The sequence below is a fragment of the Lissotriton helveticus genome, chromosome 6 (assembly GCF_964261635.1).
Source record: "Lissotriton helveticus chromosome 6, aLisHel1.1, whole genome shotgun sequence".
Lineage (NCBI taxonomy): Eukaryota > Metazoa > Chordata > Amphibia > Caudata > Salamandridae > Lissotriton > Lissotriton helveticus.
In genome coordinates this window covers 1,236,295,162-1,236,316,863 of record NC_136067.1, presented here as the reverse complement: position 1 = coordinate 1,236,316,863, position 21,702 = coordinate 1,236,295,162, and the positions used below count along the sequence as shown (strand labels likewise).

At 47.5% G+C, this 21,702-nt stretch overlaps 1 protein-coding gene across 1 annotated transcript in view; it reads left to right on the top strand.

Moving 5' to 3' along the window:
* Window positions 1-21,702, top strand: part of DZANK1 (double zinc ribbon and ankyrin repeat domains 1) — an 846,943-nt gene that overhangs the window by 146,162 nt on the left and 679,079 nt on the right. Inside the window, exon 3 of the mRNA XM_078648955.1 lies at window positions 14,394-14,547. Coding sequence (XP_078505081.1) covers window positions 14,394-14,547 — 154 coding nt within the window. The remainder of the gene's footprint in view (window positions 1-14,393; window positions 14,548-21,702) is intronic.

Genomic DNA, 21,702 nt, shown 5'->3' with positions numbered 1-21,702 from the left:
CCATTTCTCCCACCTGCATCTTTGTTTGAACCCCCTTCAGTTTTAACTCCTTCAATGTGCCTTCACTGGAAGGAAGTTTACTGTCAATAGTTTTCTTCAGGTTGTTTAAAAGGGGCATAGCGGTGATACTTCCAACACAAAATGTCCGTTTATGGATCCTTTGCTTTCTTTTTTTAAAAATTTCTTTTTATTGATGGATCTTCTGCTTTGTTGGTGTTGACAGGGAGAGGATGGTGCAATGGGAGGAGTTTTATTAATCTGTGGCCGTTTTTGCATGTTTTGCCAGGCTTTTGGGGATGGGGCCACTTGACCTGGTTTCTCAGAAATAAAAGGGACCGTGGATGTAGCTCTTTTTGCCAAAAGCTTCTGTATCCCCAAGAGGAATGCTTCACCTTTCACCTTGTCTGTTGAAAGCTGCATTGATCAGAAAACTCTGGGGGGAATGGCATGAAAATCTATTTTTAACTCCTCCTTTGATTACAGGAAGGACCCAATTTTCCTGAATTGAAGATTCCCACTATTTCACAAAAAACGTACGTTTTCCCCAACATGAAGCTCTTGAGGTGCCACATAGTCTGTAATTTATTGATCCAGCCTGGTGGTTCTGAGCTTTGTCAGCAGTGCATAGCTCTGAACCAGGCCACCACAGCCACACCCCCTACCTCGAAAGGGCTCGGCATCCTCTTGAAACTAAAAGGATTAACCAAGCGCCCTTCCAAAACTCGAAAACATCACTTTGGAAACCTGCTTCACTGAGGCTAACAGTTTCTTGTCCTCAGCCGATTTTCTGCTCAATGTATCTTGCTGATTCCCAAAGAATTTTGTATCATTGAAGGTAATCTTCATGAGTTGATTTTTCTGGTCAGCATCCACTTTCCAGAGTCTCATCCACAGTTGGTGACCAGCGGCAGAAGATGTTGAACTCGGGGAATTGGAAACATCTGAAAGGAACCTGACCTTCTGTTTCATCAAAGCCAGGATTGTGGCAGCCTCAGAACCTTGGTCTAAGAGTTGTGCCAGCGACTGAAAATCCTTCAATAAAGATTGCACCGTGTATATTTGGCTGTTCTAATTGCAAAGTTGGACACTGAAAAACACTGCTTCATTGAGAGATCCACCATCAGATCTACCGGGTCTGTAGGGGTAGCGTCCTCAGAAATAATAGCATCCTGAGTGGTCAGTCCTGCCATCAGGGCATCTACTTTAACCATGGAAGGACACTCCACAGAAAACCTCTCAATGAGGTATTTCTTATTCAGGAAATGAGGTAAAGTAAACTTGTCAACCTCTTTCCTCTCTGCATCATGTATTTTTATAATGGATGAAGTGGCAGAGACTCAGACTCCCTTATATGATGAGCAAAAAAGCCATCCAACTGATCAGACAATGGTGGATCATCTGGAAAAGCTAATTTACTCTTATATGTTCCAGGACCTCTTTAAGTTCTGAACCCAGAATAAAACTTTCTTTTTCCTCATCAGATTCATTCTGATCATCAGGGTCTATGCAAGGTCTTTCAGTAGAGGGAGCCCCTTCTTCGGTCTTAAAAGCACTTGGATCATGGCCTGCAAGTCTGCCTTTGTAGGGGCCTAAACCCTCAGGCTTTTTCATTGGTGCATGCTCTTCAATAGTATTAAATTCTGCGCACATTTATTGGGCTTCATCTTCAAATACACAGCAACTCCTAGAGTGTCAGGATACGAGGTCCGCTATCAATGAAAGCAGTGCGGATGAAGCCAGGATCCCTTATTGTCCCCTAGCTTTGTTTGCCTTCCAGCCACCAACACACTCTACTACTGTTTTGTATACCGCCGAAGATCCGCAGCAAGACCCCTGTGAGCCCTTTAATTTCTGGAAGCCAAGAGGATAGGGAGGAGGACGAGAACTCTCCCCCTGGTGGGAGGAGTCGACGGGCCTGGAAAGCGAAAAGGACCCGGAAGAGGACGAGACGGAGTCGGCGTTTTCTTGGAGGATCGGAGAAGGTAGTCATACATCGCGAGAAGCTGTGTAACAGCCCCAAGGCGAAGACAACGACTGAGGCAGGATAACGGAAGAGGAGCAGACCCACCTCGAGAACACGCAGAGAGTGCCTGGAAGCCAACGACATTGCAAATTGCCCAGCCTCGTTCCCGGAGGGGCCTGGCTCACTCAGGTCCGTGCTCTGTTCCGTGGGCATGGATGGTGGGTAGGAGAAAGGTCCAGGTCCTTTCTAGGGGGAGAATCAGCAATCTATCACCTCACAAGACCTACTTAGGTCCCTCACACTCCCCGCTCCTTGGTGACGGTTACCGCTGGCACCAACCTACATGTTGGGTGATTCTCTCCTCACTCCCTTCCCTACAAATATTCAAAAAGTGGTAAGATTGCTGATAATCGTTTATTTTGTGTTTCTTTAGGGGTAAACTCAGATCCAGCCTGCCTGGAATAATGTGGTAGAGCCTACGGATCATCAAAAACGGCTTATTCCTCCCCTATGGACAGTGAAGAAACTATTTGAAAGAAAAAAAGAAAAGCTTTTTGAACTGCCCCACCTGGTCTACCTCTTTCTTACCCCGCTACATAGAGCTAGACCTATTCAGCTGCTTTTAACTAGGGTTTGTATGTTACTAAGCACAAACAATCAATGAGTGTGCACTGTGAACAGAGAGCACACACTTTCTGGTTGTAACTATCATTAAAGAGCTGTGTTGGGCACAGGAGAAAACAGCCAGCACCTATGGGGTAAGCCCCTAGTGGTATGGATTATACTACGAGCTTTGGCCCCGCTGTGGCAGAGGCTGTTATCAATCAATCAATAAGCATTTGTAAAGCGCTAACTGTAACCCCTAGGGGAGCATATGGGAGCTGTGTCTCAGTTGAAGAGCCAGGTTTTGAGTTCCTTTCTGAAATCTGCCAGTGAGGGGGCTGTATGGAGCTGAGGGGAAGGTTGTTCCAGGTCTTGGCAGCGATGTAGGAGAAGAAGCAGCCACCTCTGTGGCTGTGACGGATGCGGGGGTGTGTGCGAGGGCGAGTGAAGATGAGCGCAGGTGTCTAGAGGGTAGGTGGAAGTTCAGTCAATGGTTGATGTAGGTAGGTCCTAGGTCATCGATGGCTTTGTAGGCGTGTGTGAGGATCTTGAACTGGTATCTGTTCTGGATGGGGAGTGAGTGGAGGTCTTTCAGGCGGGGGGGCAATTTGGATTCGCTTGGGGAGGTTCACAATGAGTCTAGCTGTGGAGTTCTGTATGGTCTTGAGTCTTCTGAGGAGATGCTAGCATAGAGAGCGTTGCCGTAGTCGGAGTGTTACAAGCAGTGAAAATGTACTTTTTTGAGCATACCTCGCAGGTCCGCTGCCGTGATATTCCTACAAGATAGTAGAAGACTGTACAAACATAGCACTTACCTGCAACTTGGTGTCTCACCGGTGCAGAAAAAAACAACAGAATGTGAGGTGGGTGCCCCAGCGTTTTATCTCAAGAGCGGATGTAGGCTGGGCGCCATTATTGGGAGGATGCAAAACAATGTTTTTTACGCTGGGTGGCTTATTGAGTGGGAGCAGCTGCCTCTCAATCTCTGTGTGACTTACAGTGAAAAAAAGAGATGTCCCACTTTTACAACACCTAGAAAAGGGTGAACAGAACAAGGCTGTGTAGTGACAATGATGAATGTATTTCTTATGACTAGGCTGGGGCTGTTTTCATGGATATATTTCCCATATTAAGCAATATAATGCCTGTCATGAAGGTGGATCTTGTAGTATGTTGGGGCACAAAAAACGCTTTGGTGCAAGATATGTCAGGCAGTGTGTTTTAAACCCTAGTAGAGCGCTGTGCTTCCTGCTCCACTATTCTTGTTTGAACCAGATTTTCTTTGCTAACCTGAAAGCACCAGGGAGCATTGGCCAACTGCCAGGAGAAATGGCCGCTCACTAGCGGAGCTCCCTCAAGATACTCCCTGACTATCAGTTCATGCCAGTGTTGCCCCGATTAAGACCTACCTAAAACGGTTGTCGATGGTTCCTGTGGGGAAGGGGGATCACCCAGCTGTGTTTGGGCCGGATCCGGAGAGGAGAGCTGCCAATCCGGAGCTGGTCCCGAGCGGTGCTGCGAAGGATGGGAGTGTGGCCGAGAGGACGCACGCCGCCAGACACTGCTGATCTACACCTGCAGTGCCGCCCGTCTGCTGCTTCTTGGGGGGCCGCTTTGATGAGCCTTGAGCGTGTTCTGCTTCCGCCGGAGGTGAGGCAGCTGAGTCCCCGTGAATTGGGTGCCGGACGGTGCAGCGTGAACGAGACTGCCAGCGACTGGTGTGTGGGTTACGTTAACAGCCCGTCGGGGCCTGGCGGAAGCCGCATAGAGGCCTACCCGCCGCAGTGCACTTTCTCTACATGGCGTTGGCCCCCAAGCCTCGCACTGACCAGCTAGGGGTGGATTCCTGCCGCAGACTTCCCTCATTGTCGGTGCTGGGAGCTGCAGCTGTAGCAGTCACTGTGGGGCACCCGGAAGGAACGACTCGGAGCCCCTAACTGGCTGAGCAATGTCCCGTGTGGTATGATCAGACGTCCGCAGAGCGGACACGAGCGGTGGCTGCCCCGCTGGCGGGACTGAGGCTGGGGCCCCTGGGGACACGGAAAAACAGGCCACATGCCATCAACAGAGAAGTGGGGAACTATTGATCGTGGCACCGCCCCTCCCTTCAATAGATGCCTTCTTTGAGGGGGCTCATGATGAACACACAGAGCTCTTAACCCAGGAAGATCCCCACCACTCGCCTTCAGGGTCTCCAGCTCACAAGTTGGCTTTCCATGTAATGATAGCAAGACACCAAGCACAAAAGGCTGCCCACGGCACACCTCTGGAGGTACTTTGTCCTGAGGCATCTCTTTCAGAGTCACCTATTTAGATGCCACCTCTTTGCGCTCCCCCTGCAGCACCAACAAGGTACGATCTCTGGGGCGCTGGAGTGGAGGGTCCGCTGCTGCTGCGTTCGGTGCACGCCGCACACATTGTTGACCCCCAGCCTCCGTGGACTACTGTTTGCGCCTCTTGCTCACTTCCTGGCCGCAGTACTTAACTTTTGGGTTACACGTCTAGAACTTGCCCTCCACAAGTAGCCACCGCTGGGAACTCGCACTACTCCTTGTATCACTGAACACACTCAGAGCTTACCTGTTTTGAACACCCGGAACGCCGGGGCTCTGTTGCAGCCCCCCCGCTCTTTCCAGGGCGCGCATCAGTCGCCACTGTCTCTGGTGATAACTGGCTGGCGAAACCCGACTGGCCGGCTTGGAGCAGATTCCATACGCAAGCGGTGGTGAGTAACCGGCTGGCCCCTCCTGTTTGTCCGGCTGCGACTGAGGTACCAAAAAACACCATGGCGAGCGGCTGGGGCGGACACAATGCGCTCCAGACAAAGTTGGAAACATAAGCTTGGCAGAAGAGACAGGGAGACGCACAGACCTTTTCCACAGAAGCCAAAAACCCATCGGAGCGGACGTTGCAGGATATTCTGGTGGCCATCACCATGGTGCGCACATCCCTGGAGGGCGGCATTGATACCATCTCGACTAAGGTCTCCCTGATCAGGGCAGACATGCGCAAAACAAACGAGCATCTCTCTGAGGTGGAATCCACTACCAAAGACCTATTGACTGACTGATCTGCTTAAGCGCCAGGTTGCAGATCTGCAGGCCAACCAGGAACTGTTAACGCACCAGCTCAATGACTACAAGAGCTGTATGCGCCGCAACAACGTTTGCATTTTGGGTGTTCCTGAACGGGCGGAGGGACAGGCGGTCAATCTCTATGTTGAAAACCTCGTGCTACAACACCTTCAACCAAAGGGACTATCCAAATACTTTTCGATTGAAAGGCCACACAGGGTGCCAGGTGGCATGCCTAAGCCAGGAGCTCCACCCCGCCCTCTCCTGGTGCGGGTGTTCAACTTTAGAGATCGAGATGTCATACTACACTCAGCAAGAGTAAGCCCGCCGGTCACAATCGATAACAGCACAATCACTTTCTTTCCTGATTGTACACTACGAGTGCAGAAGCAACACCGCAGCTTTTTAGAGGTTAAAAGTGCTCTGCGTGGGCAGGAGATCAAATATTCAATGCTGTTCCCCTTAAAGCTATGTGTCGAAGCGGAGGGAAAAACCTGGTTCTTTTCCAGTCCAGAGGACGCATGGGACTGGCTTGAGGGATGACGCACAGTCGAGAAGAGGAACAACAGGGACTGCTGAGGGACGGGTCCACAGCCACGGGCGGATGATCATCAACGACCCACAAAGCCGGACAGTGTTGTTGCCAATGCCTCACTGGGCCAGAGTCAAAAGGAGGAGCGGTGAGACCCTGGACAGTTCTTAACTTTGATCCACCTTGGTGAACTTCTTGTGGTCCCTGTACTCTGGGTGCTGCACCCATCTGTTGGGTGCCTAGGATTGCCTGCTGATCCCAAAGACGACGGACACGTAACTATATGTGCAGAGTGGGGCGATGGGGACATTCATTGACTGGTGTTCTCTCACGACCCACCTCCGTACAGGGGACCAGTACTGAGGGCATACATTTGTTACAAGACATTGCTATGGGGAGTGGGGTTGGTACGCGCTCCTACAAGTTTTTCTTTCAGGTTAGGCGAAGGGCACTCTGCAAGTTTGGGCAGGCGGGTGGTTTCATGCTCCCCATGCAGGGAGGCAGGGAGGGGGGTGGAAGGTGATTTTTTGAGGGTGGGGGGCTTTTGATTGTTTTTCTTTTCTTTGGTGGTGTTAAGTGTTGGGTGGGGGTGGACATCCTCTTCACTGCATCTCTCCATCATGCATCCTACTCAGTGTTACAGGAGGGTGGGGGTTGTTTTAGTGTGTATTGTTTTTTAGGTATGACAAATATGACTGGTTTCATGGAAAGGTAATCGCTGTGTACATGCTTTTGGTAAATCCTTCTCTGAAGATTGAGTGGTCTGTGGCAGTGTCCTCCCCTTGGGGTGGCCACGGGAAGCTCCCCCTGCATTGGAATGACCACGCAATGGGACGCGATGGGTAAGGCTCCTAAGCAGGGACTCAAACTGTTGTCATGGAACGTAAACGGGTTGGGAGACCAGATCAAACTGAGAATAGTGCTTCAATTATTGAAAAGACACTCCCTCTGTATAGTCCTTTTACAAGAAACGCACTTGCTTGGAAATGTCTGTAGGATCATGTCGTGGTGGGGTTTCCAATTGGTGGCTCACTCTGCTTTCGACTCTGGCTCTCGGGGAGTGGGCATAATGGTACGAAAATCATTCCCCATGACTATCAATCTGTTTCGCACTGACGCCCTGGGAAGATACGTGGCCGACTCTGGGACCTGGGAAGGGCACATACTTAATTTCCTTTCTGTCTACGTGCCACCGGGCTGCACACCCAAGCCTTTACAGACATTGGGGATCTCCTCTTAGCCTTGCCGGATGGCAAACTGTTGATTGGGGGCGACTTCAACTCTATCGTTTGTGATTCTCTTGACCAATGGCCCCAGAAGGCCTTGCCGCCCTCCCGCATGCAGATCCATAGCTTTCTTGGGGCGATGGATCTAGTAGATGTCTGGAGGAGATTACACCCGGCCGAACAGCAGTACACTTTCTACTCAGGTGCTCACCGTAGTATACCCCGTATAGACTAAGATTTGACGCTCGCACATCAAATTGGCTGCGTCAGGGAAATACGGCATCTGGCTAGGGGTATCTCCGACCATTCACCTATCGTGTGTCGCCTGGAGGTGAGGGAGCCCACAGTGGGCCGGGTGGCCCCGATCAGCTCCTGGTACTACATGACCCGCCCCCCCGCCCCAATCAGAGATTAGATCGTCAGTCAGTATGACCTTTATTTCCAGGAGAACGTCGGGACTGTAGACTCGGCGACAACACTATGGGAAGCTTATAAAACTGTCATAAGGGGAATGGCTCTGGGTCAGATCTAGGGACAGCGAAAGGAGAAGTGGTCAGATATGGCTTGCTTGGAGGATGAAATTCTATCTCTGGAGGAATCCCTCTGGCTTGATGACTCAGGGGGGGGTGCGGCGGAGATTGCGCATTAAAGTCAAGGAATATGCCGACTTGACGACTGAGGTTGCTAAGTCCCACCACAGGGCCACACTCAGTAGAATCTATGACGTTGGCGACAAGGCGGGCAAACTGTTGGCCTAGTTTGATCGTAGAGACCAGGCCCATAGAGTTGTGCTTGAAATAGAGTCGGACTCTCTCCCCCGCCTCACTGCCCCCCAGGACATAGCAGATGCATTCAGCTGATACTACCAGTCACTCTATACGTCACAAACCCCACATACGTAGGAGGAGGCCTCCTCGCTTTTGCGAGATATCTCCCTGCCCTCGCTCATCGGAGCGCTCTGATCTCAACCTGGACATCACAGTCACAGAGGTCGAAAAAGCCCTCCACGACGTACGCGGTGGGAAGGCGTCGGGCCCTAATGGCATGGACATTGAATTGTTTAAGCTCACTTCGGGCAAGATAGCACCCTGTCTCACTTCAATTTTTCGGGATAGTAAGAGGGGAGATGCTGCCCGAGGATCAGTGGCTTGCTAATATCGTAGCCATTAATAAAGTGGGCAAGCCGAGTAACAAATGTTCCTCGTACAGGCCCATCTCGCTTCTCAACTGCGAAGCAAAAATCCTCTCGAAGGTCCTTGCCTCACGGCTGCTTGGGGTCATTACCCGTCTGGTCCACCCAGACCAGTCTGGATTCATGCTCCCTAGGAACACCTCCCTCAACCTGCGTAGGCTACACGGTGTGCTGTGCCGTGCCGACACAATTAGAGAGGAGTCTGTTGTGATCTCCCTCGACGCGGCTTCAGCATTTGACACCATCGAGTGTCCTTATATGTTTGCGGTCCTTCGTAAGCTGGGCTTTGGGCCCCAGTTTACGAGCTGGGTTCGGCTTCTCTACCAACAGCCATGCGGACGACATCTTGCTTTATCTGGTGTCCCCAGCTGCATCCCTCAATGTGGTCCTCGATATATTCCAGGTGTTTGGCAGATATGCTGGCTATTCTATAAACTGTTCCAAATCGGTGTTATATGCCCTCTATGTAAAGAGACCCGTGCTCTCCGGGGATATCAACTGGTGGAAGCTGTTGACGGCTTTAAATACCTGGGGATCTGGGTCTTGAAGGATCCGTCCAGATTCTACGATCACAATCTCTTGCCGCCCCTCACGAGTCTTAAAGGTGACGTCTTACATTGGAAAACACTTCCGCTCTCTCTTTTGGGGTGTGCTGCCCTGTTCAAAATTACGTCTCTTCCCAGATCCGTATATGCTCTCCATAATACTCCACACTCTGTAGCACCCTTGTACTTTAAGGAAATAGACTGCATCATACAGGACCTGTTGTGGGATGGTAAACCACCTCGTATTGCGACAAACTAGCTTATGCTGTGGTGGTTCTACGGTGGCATAGGGCTTCCAGACATACGGAAGTACTACTGGGCATCTCATCTTGCGACGATTAACCAACGTATGTATAGGCCACAGGGTGACCCAGCATTCCGGATTGACAGATGGCTGCTTCTGGGAGGCAGCTTTGAAGGGTCCCTTTATGTACGGTCATTGAAACCCGCCCTGACTGGCCCAATGGGGCATGCGGTGCAGGTGTGGAAGGTGGCTACCAAAAGTTTGGGATGGGAGGGGAAAATTACGCAGGCTATGCCACTCTGGCATAGCGAGCAATTGGGCAGGTTGATTCGCTCTAGATGTTTTGATCGTTGGGACCTTATCGGTATTACCAAGGTGGGAGATTTGTGGAAGTCAGGTGGGGTGGTCCCTTTCTCTTGGCTGCAGGAGGAGTATGAACTAGCGCAATCTGAATATTTTAGGTATCTCCAAATTAGACATGCCCTACTTGTGGTTCTCCCCATGGGTAGTGAACTCCCCGATTCCTCCCCGCTGGAGGACAGATACTAGATGACGATCTGCCGGAGAAGGCAATATCACTCATTTACAGAAAACCAGTCAACATCATGGCAGATCCCCTGACTTATCTGATGGTTAAATGGGACCACGATGTAGCGGGACTAGATGATGACGAATGGTTGGCAGTGGTGGCATCTCCCCGAGAGGTGGCTATATCTTCCAGGCTGCACCTGGTGCAGCTGGAAATTCTCCATAGAATCTATCTGTCTGAGTCAGTGTTGGTCCGTATGGGATATGGGTCAGACGGCTATTGTGTAAGGCGGTGTGGGCAGGAGGTAACCTTTGTTCACACACTTTGGTAATGCACAACTATCCAGAGGTATTGGGAGGCAGTAGCTAACCTCATGGAAGAAGTGTTGGGGCAGCAGATAGACTGTAACATTAAACTGGCCCTCCTGAACATTTGGAGCCCTACGGACCTAAACTCCTGGGTGCGGACTTGGGTGACCTTGGGGCGGATGGTGGCAAAACGGAATATTGCAAGATTGTGGAAGGCTCCGAGCCCACCGTGTATCGAAGATTGGGGCATTCATATGGACTGGTGTATGGTCACAGAAAACCCATATATGAAGCCAAGGGGAGCCCAAATAAATGGACGCAGTTCTGGGGACAATGGAACACCCACAGAGGGGAAATATGTGAATCTCCAAGATCAAGGGATGATGTTATAAATGGAACCTGAATATGTCTAAATGAGGACCGACAGTGTTGTGTGTGACCGCTATGTTTTAAGTAGCATGTGCAATATAACAGGATTGTCATTGTATGTACACCATGATAGTATTATTGATCATGCCTTGATTTCAATAAAAAGATTTGAAAAAACCTGAAAGCACTAATTACAAAACATGCTTAAGAGCATCAAAGCTGATTCTGTACAGCATGAAGGAAAGATCTAAATAAAAAGGAATAGAAAAAAAGCACAGTGACACGGCAGCTGGGCTGTCTAATAAGCAGATTTATTCGAAAATCCAAGACAACAATAAAATCACATACATAAATTCATAAATCAATAAAACGGTAATCACAAAAAATAATTAAAATGCATACATTTACAACTGTATAAATCTGATTTAAGAAAACACCCTCCTCTGTAGAACACTTTCTCATCAGGTAGCAATTGAAGAAAACTGAGAGCCAGTCGACGTTGATTACATTCATACTCCCTTAAAAGTAGTGTAAAAAATTTGACATTTAGAAATTTACAGAAAAATATAAAGTGCAGAATTGTTTGGGTATAAACGTCATCGCATGGACACGGAATACTTGTTCTACTTGATATCACTACCAAATTGCCCTAATGTAAAACATAAAAGATGGCTAATCATAGCAGCTCAAAATCTCAATAGCAAAGCCCTCTCCCAGCTGCTGCGGACTAATGTCGAACAAGGCTCCTCACCAACATCAGACTTAAGAATTATGTATTGATGCACCAGTGACTTTCTTAACTCAAAGCTTTCCCTTAACTGATACCTGCGCTCCAAAAATATCCGCTTGGAGAAGTGTGGCTCAATGGTTAGAGCGGCAGACCCTGATGCAGAGGTCTAGCCCGGGACCAGGGTTCAATTCCCCGCCTCGGCGGGTCTTGGGCTAAAAATTCCACGGACCTGATAATTCTCGCCTCGGTGCCTATTCCAATCATGGAGTCCCACTCTGCAAGTCTGGGCAATAGCTTGCTTAATCTCCACAACGGCCCCCACAACGCAAAGGATGCCTGGCCTGCACCTTGGGGGTGCCCAGGAGTGGACACCTCACAGGGAAAGCCAGGATGGGTTCCACAGCGGTATTCATACAAGCGCCTTGAGACCCTTGCGGGTGAGTAGTGCGCTATACAAGTATCAATTTACATTTGCTTAACAGCCATCTTATCCTTCTCACATATGGACATTGGTTGCATGAACAGAACGGATCTGCCCATTTCCCAAAACTCTGCTTAACAAAACCATGGCATGTTATACCGTGATCACAATGTAAACAGTCTCTAATTATTGCCGGATTTAAAGTAGCTTGAGGATTATTTCGGACTGATAGCCATAGTATAAGAGGCCCCATTTTAAGAAGATCCTCAAGATACAGCAGGCCAAGTTCCTCATGGCAAAAATAGTGCGAAGTTGAATAATGAAGTGAGAGAAGAGGACTGCGAAAGTGATTTTTCTCCACCTGCAGTGCCAGACAGTCAGCGTAGCCACAGATACCATTCAAACAGCCCGCAGTAGGAACACATTGATTTTTTATAAGTGTTCGAAAGAGCATGGAGGTCTTGCTGCTCACAACTTGGATCACATTATAAACTGAACTACCTGCTTGGGTAAACTTCAAGCTGTAATACGAAATATTGCTAGTCCTGGACTCAAATACAACCCCCCAAATATTGGCAAATAGACACACTGACTAATTTATTCACATAAATAGAGAGAGAGTGGAGTTTAGTGCATTTTGCAACGCAAAAAATAATTTAAGTCTGACATAAACTGCAAAAGCTGTAAAGAATTCGAAGTGCGAGCAATAAGTACAGCATCATTCGTATACAAAAACGAAGGCGCAGAACAGAATTAACTAAATGTCATCCTGCGTGACTGATTTCAAATGTTTGTTAAACTTATTAATATATAAAATGAACATAAGTGGGGCACGGGGACACCCTTGCTATAATCCTCAATGGAGTGTAACATGGTCTGCGAGTCCCCTTTCGGTTCCAAATCTGATCAAGCCAATACATTGTGATGCAGGGTCGCCAAAAAATGTACAAGTGTGACATCAGATCACATATCAAGTAAGAGCATCCATAGTTCAGTTCGAGTAACCTTATCGACAGCACAGGAGAGATCCATAAATGCTAGGTACAATGGGCAGTGCTTTGCTCCAGTATACTTGCCTGTCAGTAAATGCAAGTTGAAGCAGTGCTCCACAGTACCTAGCTTCTCCCTAAAAGCTTATTGACAAGAACTCGAAGTGTTACTTTTCCGTACCCAGCACCTAATTCTGTTAAAAATGACCCTTCCTGTGATCTTAACTGAAGAGTCAATTAATGTAATTGACCTGTAGCATTTGGGGTCAGTGTAACTATGTTATGTTATGTTATAAATTTATACAGCGCACAATTACCCAGAGGTGTCTTGGCGCTAGCAGACCAGGAAACCAGGCAGAAAGATTAATCAGTGCATAGCAGGTTTTAATAGCTTTCCTGAAAAGTGTCAGAGAGGGGAGACTTCTGACGCTGAATGTGAGAGAGTTCCAAAGTGTGGTAGCAACCACTATAAATCTTCTGCCACCCCAATGGGACTTAAAAACTCTCTGGGAAAGTATCACCTTTGCTCCTTGTGATCTCAAGCATCTATTTGGGGAGTACCAGTGTAGTGACCATCTTAGGAACTGAGGACCGGCCCCTTGAAGTGCCTTGTACGTAATACAAAGGGTTTTGAACTTGATCCGTTTTGTTATTGGCAGCCAATGCAATCTTTGGAGATGAATACCCACATACTGGAATTTGGGAATCCCCAAAAGAAGTCTATGTTATCTATGTTATGAATCATGCTGCTAACACCCAGAGACTGGAATTTGGGAATCCCCAAAATAAGTCTGTGTTATCTATGTTATGAATCATGCCTCTAACACCAATACTGTGTGTCATGGAGCTATTGTTATATTGTTAGACTCAAACCTGCTTTTATTGTATGACAACTTAAAATCAATATATATATATATATATATATATATATATATATATATCTTTTTTTTTTTAAGGAAGGGTTTTATGGCACCTCATTTGAGGAGAGACCAGAGGAACAGTCATTCAGTGATTCTTCCACATGTACACATGAGATGTAGACATGGATGTGTTCCATCACCACACTGCATTCTAGGAGAGGACACTGAGGAAAATTAGCTCCACAGGGAAACCTTAAAAGTAAGAGCTGATACATGATATCCCAACAGTCCATCCTTAATCAGAACATTCTATCCTTAGTAGGTGTGCTGATAGCTTGGTAAGGTTCCTCACACTTACTCCTACTCACTTTGTCTGCTAAATGTCAAAAATTGCAGTACAGTTTTTTGTTTTTGTTTTATATGCACCGACTAGACCTGAAGGTATCGTAGCGCTTTACATGAGCACCAGTTGCGTTACAGACGGACACATTTATTGTGTTAGGCACGGGGAGAGTAGGGGATTGCCCAGAATCGCAGGGCGTTGAGCGTCCCTGCTGAGACCCGTACCTGGTTCCCCAGCTTCGAGGTCGACCACTGTAGCCGTTAGGCCATGTCCTCTTCCACATCAAAACATAACCATATAACCAAAGCAACCTATTCAGTACTTCTTTACCCTTTTACCTAATGATATGTTCATGTTATGCTGTCAGGTTTATTTCTCATTATTGATAGATCTGCAATAAATGTTATATTTGTTTCCGTTTTGCCTTGTCTTCCCTGGTGTAATGATCATATATCTGACTTTTAGATACTCCGGATGTCATTTTGTACTACACCATAGATGGAAGCAAACCAGACCTGTTTAGGAAAGCTGGCTATGGGGAGAACAGTACTTTAAAGTATAAAAAACCTTTCACGTTGCCTGATGGCAAAGTCACAGTAAAAGCTGTGGCTGTCACAAGGTAAGTAGAAACACACTTGCATGTGATGTTGCTGGTAAATAATGCATACAGCTAATTTCTAACAAGCAACACTGTCCTATTTGTGAAATTTTTTAGGTCTCGCCTACAGTCATCTCTCTCTCCCCCATTTTACTAGTTGGTTATTGTAGTTCAGCTGGCATTAGCTTTGGTATCAACCCCATCGCCTTTTCCAGGTAGAAATATCCTAAAAAGTAGCTTGATACACAGCCTCTGTTTTACCCCCAGTGACCTCTGCTCTCAATATTGGCTTATCCCATTGATAGTTCCTTGCCCCTCCCCTTTTTTTAATGTATTTTCATTTTCTAAGGCCCGGTATCTGCACAATGCTTCTGGGCCACTCACAGCTATTTTTTTGCTCCTACGTGTTTTTTAGGTCTTGCGCCTAGCGTTACACTGCGCAGCAAGGTTCGCGCAGCGAGAGTCCTTTTGACGGGGTTTCAGAATGGACCCTGGAAATGAACACACTCGTACGTGTGTTTTTCCTATGGTCCTCTCTGATTGGGCTTTGGGTGCGTGTGCGTGTTATTTTTTAACAGACCACGAAATAGGCCAAAGGCGGGCGCATTGCTCCGCCCACGCCCTATTGGTGTCTGTTACGTGCACCAAAGCCCATATGTCTTCAATTATCATGCCCAGACATGGGCCCGATAATTGAAGACATATGGCTCTCAGTGGCACGCGCGCGCGCACCACTCGCGGGCGTGTTTTTTTTTTTTACAATACTGATCGCTTTCGCGATCATTTTCAGTGCCTTTTTTTCGTAGAGAGCAGCTCACACCAAAAAATGTCACCTAAACCAAGCTCATTCAGAATCTTTCACTTTCCTTCCCTCCCTTGAGGATCCATGATGTGCCACGGCAGCATTTGAAACATACAATAGTGCGCAGTTTTGTAATTTTTACAACCCATCCTGTAATTTGACCAGCATTATGTGCCACCACATGTGATTGATGACACTGTATGCCATGTTTGATGCTTACCCTTTTGATTTCAGAAGTGTGATATCATCACAGTAGTCATGTACTTTGCTCTGCTAGGGCAGCTGTAGGCATGTCAGGGAGTGCTGAGTCGCCATGCCCGGCGTGAACTCACCTTAAGGTAGTCATTCTCAGACCGTAGCGCCTCCACTTTCTGCTGCAGCTCCCCGTCCTCCTGGTGCAGCTCCTACTGCGGTTCCTCCTACTCAGAACCCCCCGTGGGCCCTTCAGCTTGCGCCCCCGCCAGCACCAGTTGCTCCGTGCCCAGTCACTGAGGGGCACCCCTGGTGGCGGGGGCAGGGTACTGCGGCTGCTCGCGCTCGCTGGACCCAGGCTCGCTGCTCCCCACCCCGGCAGCCGCCGACCGGGGCTTGTCGCACAGAGGCTCCGAGAGACGGTCGGACAGGTCCGAGCTGCTGTCCGTGTGGCTCAGGCGGGTCCCGGTGGTCAGTGGGAGCTGAGAGGCGACTGCAGGGCTCCCTGCCCAGGGCTCTCCTTGCAGCGGGCATCGCTTCCTTTCCATTGCATCTCTCACCCCTCCATCACCTCCTCCCCTGTCTCACCCCACCCTCACACCCCTGCCTCACCCCACTCTCATTTTACCACCCTGCAGTGTCACTCTGCATCCTCCCTGCCCATCCTGTCTCCCCCTTCCTTCATCCCTCCCTGTGTCTCAACCCCCTCACACCCTGCATCACCCCCGCACACTCCGAGCACCGGACCCCATTCACGCTGAAAGTTAGCAGTGTTTGTTGCATCTTGTGATTGACCCCTACGAGACCTCGCCCTGCCTGTCGGTGCTGCTGGGAGCCATGCCTACCCTCCTCCGGAGCGGATTCCTCACTTTGCCTTAAACATCTACCCTTTGGGACTACCCTTGTACTTGGCACCACTGCCCTGCACCTTCCCACGGGGGGCAAGAGCACCCCAATGCCCGAGGAGCCCTCGGGAGGGTAAATTGACCAGAGAGGAACTTTTCATTTGAGGAGGGTGGGAGATTAAAGGGCTGAGGATGACGTCCCACGGGAAGCTGCTGAAGGAGCGAGGGGTGCTGGCGGAGTACAAGAGCCAAGTCAAAGGTGAGTGCCCCCCCCCACCCCGGGGGTAGGTGTGCGTGTGTGTGTGTGTTTGAGGCCTAGGGAAGTGGGGGAGCTGTGGTGTCCATGAGCAGGAAGAGGTACAAACATACCTATGCTGTGAGGTCTACATACCTCTCTCAGTGCATCTCAACCTCCTGCTGCCAGAGACTGAGGTCTACGCAGCTGTCAGTGCATCTCCTGCACCCTGCTGCAAGAGAATTGTGGCCTACACAGCTCTGTTAGTGCATCTCAAGCACTCTACTGCCAGAGACTGAGGTCTACACACCTCTCTCAGTGCATCTCACCCCTGCTGCCAGAGACTGAGGCCTTATCATACACCTCTCTGTGCATTACAACCCCCCTACTGCCAGAGAACTGAGGCCTACACATCTCTCTTAGTATATCTCAAGTTGCAACACCTATTGCATTGTAATGCGTGTACCAAGGTGTGCATATTAATGCACACCTTGTAGGTTTTATAAACACAAAGTTAAAACATTGTAATTACAATGAAAATAGCTCAACATCTTGGAAATTAAATAAATATCGCATTTACATACGTTTTTGGTAATGCATTAGAAATCCATTATATTTATTATGTTAAAAAAAAATCACATTCATAAAAGCCATTACCATTTCCAATGAAATAGCTCACACTCGTGTAAATGCGTTGCAATAGATTTTGCATTTACAAAACTTTTGGCTATTAGCATTTTTAATTACAATGCCTTTAATTTATGTTTTACAAAACAAAAAAAAAAAAAAATGTCATTTACAAGGCCATTTACCCAAAACAATGTCACTGCGAGACCTATTGCATTGTAAATGCTTGTTGTACTTAACACTTATGCTGTCAGCCATGTTGATATAGTAAACTAAAACAACCAAAGTGGCACCCTCTGCGTCTCAATGCATGCCTTAGCATGCATCATGACACATGCTCACACTGCATCCATTTTGGGATGGTTGAGTACATTTCAAGAGGTCCTTCGTAATCATCAGGTAGGGAGGAGGATTTCTGGTCCATTCAGTTCCCCAATTCAATATGTCAGATAATCAGAAAAGGAGAATGGACACTTGTAACTACGTGACCGTAGGGTCAGTTGAATCACCCTCATAAACGCTATGTAATTTGTGCGGTGCATATCGTTTTTCCGCCCCACATAAGCGTTACAGCATTATCATTGGGTGTCCAATTATGTACTCTATGCCAGCCTCAACCTGAGGCAACCTCTGGTATTTGTAGTAGTGTCCAGAGATACGGGGGCACCCCCAATGGGAGAGAAAAATGAAAAGTTATCTCTAAAAAACAAAAACTTCACCGTAAAAGAGCTTTAATATGGAGATGGTGAGGTTTTGTTGTTAAAAAAGGTTGGATATAACGCAAGATCGTGTGACTGGATCTCTTTATAACACTAAATTGACAAGGTCGACATGTTTCTGCTCCATTCCGCCTAGCCGGGTCTACGGAGCATTCGTCAGGACAAACAAAACAAACAACAAATTGATTACTTACACAACTTGTGAAGTATTCAATGGTGTTAGTCTTAACACTCTGTTTCTAACTTGCTCAAGATTCCTTAGTTAAAGAATCTCCGTATGTCAACAGTAGGCGTGGTCTGGTGGCAGAGCCAGCACTAGACGCGGAGACGTTTCCTCGTGCGGCTCAGGACCAGAGAGTCCTTACGCCTACTGTTGACATACGGAGATTCCTTAACTAAGGAATCTTGAGCAAGTTAGAAACAGAGTGTTAAGACTAACACCATTGAATACTTCACAAGTTGTGTAAGTAATCGATTTGTTGTTTGTTTTGTTTGTCCTGACGAATGCTCCGTAGACCCGGCTGGGCGGAATGGAGCAGAAACATGTCGACCGTGTCAATTTAGTGTTATAAAGAGATCCAGTCACAGGATCTCGCGTTATATCCAACCTTTTTTAACAACAAAACCTCACCATCTCCATATTAAATCTCTTTTACGGTGAAGTTTTTGTTTTTTAGAGATAACTTTTCATTTTTCTCTCTCATTGGGGGTGCCCCCGTGTTTCTGGACACTACTACAAATACCAGAGGTTGCCTCAGGTTGAGGCTGGCATAGAGTACATAATTGGACACCCAATGATAATGCCGTAACGCTTATGTGGGTCGGAAAAACGATGTACACCGCACAAATTACATAGCGTTTATGAGGGTGATTCAACTGAACCTACGGTCACGTAGTTACAAGTGTCCATTCTCCTTTTTTGATTATCTTACATTTCAAGAGGACCACTATATGTAGGAAAGCATGGCGCTAAATGCACGCTCCTAGCAGCCATTTTTCAATGATTAAAACCATTCCTACATGGCTCCTATGTGGGAGTATACGGTCACACGCATCACGATGCGTCAGAGTCTGATTTAGCTGTTAAACTTTACTACTCCTAAACTGAGAAAAATCCTAACTTTAAGACTTTCGGTATTCACAGAAGGCATTTAGGAGTCCTAAAGTTAGGAGTCCTAACTTTACTACTCCTAAACTGAGAAAAATCCTAACTTTAAGACTTTCGGTATTCACAGAAGGCATTTAGGAGTCCTAAAGTAAGGACTCCTAACTTCTGTGATTACCGAAATGAGTAAGGGCCTTCTGTGAATACCAAAATGGTAGTAAGTTTAGCATTTTGTCTTAAGTTAGTTTTGTGAATTGGGCCTAGTGAGTATATCTAACGGAGTCTGATATAGTATACATGTTAATTGCTTTGCAAGCTAAACAGTCGTATTCGCTTAGTAAAAACTACATGGACTACTGAATGAAACCACATACATGATCATTGTTACACATACAAAATATAGTAACAAATGTAAACGACTTTCTCAGTGTAATTACTCAGTACTAGAAGTATTAAACGCTTTGCCTTAATTATTAGCATGCTGTTATATGTCACATAATTGAGATATTAGTATGAAAACATTTGACTGTTGTCTTACATACCCTTAAACCAACATCCATGCTATGCTCCGGAGTGTAATGAACGGCATGTTTCGATAAACCACGTCACTTTAAATGTCACGCCCTTTACATTATTCAAATGCTTCTCAACAGCTAAAAACCTCCCTACTACAGTTCTTCTCTATCAAATGATTTGTTATCCTAACTATTCCATCTTGTAGATCATTCCTTATTCATTAGTATGCTGTTAAAAACACATTATGGCATGTAAACTAATTTAAAGCATAATTTTGATGTTTACTGTAATGTCTTTACAGAACATCACGTAGGGTTAAACAAAATTATAAAATAAGGAGCACAACACATAACCTTTTGTACAGGTTCAACATTGGATTGATTGTTTGCAGTGATTGGCAGTTTACAGGTCGAGAAGGACCACAAATGCAATTCTTACCTTTTGAGTCAAAAGAATCAATGTCTGAACTGGTTCAGAATTTGCTAACAGCTCGATTTCTTCAATGTACAATCTTTTCAACAAGGCTCGAGAGTGCCAGTCCTGAGATGCCCATAATTCCTAGGTCTGCTGGCTTCCTGCATTCTCCTATTTACGCACGCATGTTGGCAAATGATTGCCCTGCAGATGTGCCTCCAAAGGCAGTGGCTCCAGTACAGGGGAGACCTGTCAGACTCCATTGTGGTGTCCCCCAATGTTGTGGTGGAAGTGGCTTGGTGGGAGAATGAGGTTGTGGGGATTCAACCAGAGACAGACACTCTAATGCGGACAGAAGACTTATTTATTCAATCTTCTTTTAGACAGTATCCAAAATAAATTGAGTCAGGTAAAACAATGAAATCCCGGTCAGGTTATAGGGGCATCTTGAATCCTGGTCGTCGGTGCTTTAATGGTAGTCCCCCCTGTGGCTTGGTCCTTTCTTTCAGGCAGGTCACGGTTGGAACTCCGAAAACAAAAACAACAAAAAGAAAACCAGTGTCACTCAGGACTCTTGTGTCTTTGTTTGTTAAGGGGGAGGGAGTGAGGGAAGAACACCGTACACCACCACCAGCGCCGTACTAAAAGTTTGTGAGAAATCAAAGTAAACAAACTAAAGAGATACGGTTTCCCCGGTGGGGTAGGACTTAGGATTCTCCTCCCTCCCCTGGATTGTGGGTGTTTGTAGAGGACCCCCTCTTACACCAGCCCCTCACTCGGGAACGTACCTCTGGGAGCTACGCTCCTCCGTGAGCGTGGCTGGCTGCTTCGCAGTACCGGATCGGGTCCAGCTCCCGTTCTTGGTTCCTTGGAGAAAGGTGGCTCTGCAGTTCCGGCGTTTCCGGTCCTTCGGGATACAGTGAGGCTTTATCGGCTTCTCCTTCGGGTCCCGTGTCTCCTTCGTGGTTCCCTCGGGTCTCCCAGCTTCCTCGATCCCGGCATGTGACGTCGTCCTCTACTTCCTGACTGGCTAAAAAGGTTGTGTCGTCATCGTCCAGGGTTCTGATAGGTGCACGTGAGTTCTGATAGGTGCACGTGACACCGTCATGAGAGATGGCCACGCCTCTCGGAAGGAAAAGGGCGAGGGATTAAAGGGACCGCCGTAGTCCTGGCTGGAGGTGTCCCACGGTGACTGCAAGAAAAGTACAGGAGAAACATAAGGAGGTAGAGGGTCATCCTCCCCTTCATGTAACGTGTCCCGAGGTATCGTTGTCTGACACATCCCTCCCCTGGACAGTTCCCGTTCGGGGGACTGAAGAACACGAGACAAAAAGTCTGCATTTGTATTGCAACTACCCTTCCGATGGTGGACTGTAAAGGAGTAGGGTTGAAAGGAGAGGAACCACCTGAGAACCCTGGCATTGTTCCCTTTATTATGACACAACCACTGAAGGGGGGCATGGTCAGTGTATAGACGAAACATAGTTCCTTCCAGGTAGTATTTCAGTTGATCAATCGCCCATTTGACCGCCAAACACTCCTTCTCGATAGTTGGATAATTCTTTCCACGTGGGAATAGTTTACGGCTAATAAAAGCGACTGGACGTTCTGTCTCATCCTCGGTTTCCTGGGAAAGCACTGCGCCCAAGCCAGTCTCGGAGGCATCGGTTTGAAGAATGAATGGGCGATTGTAATTGGGGGACATCAATACTGGATGTGAG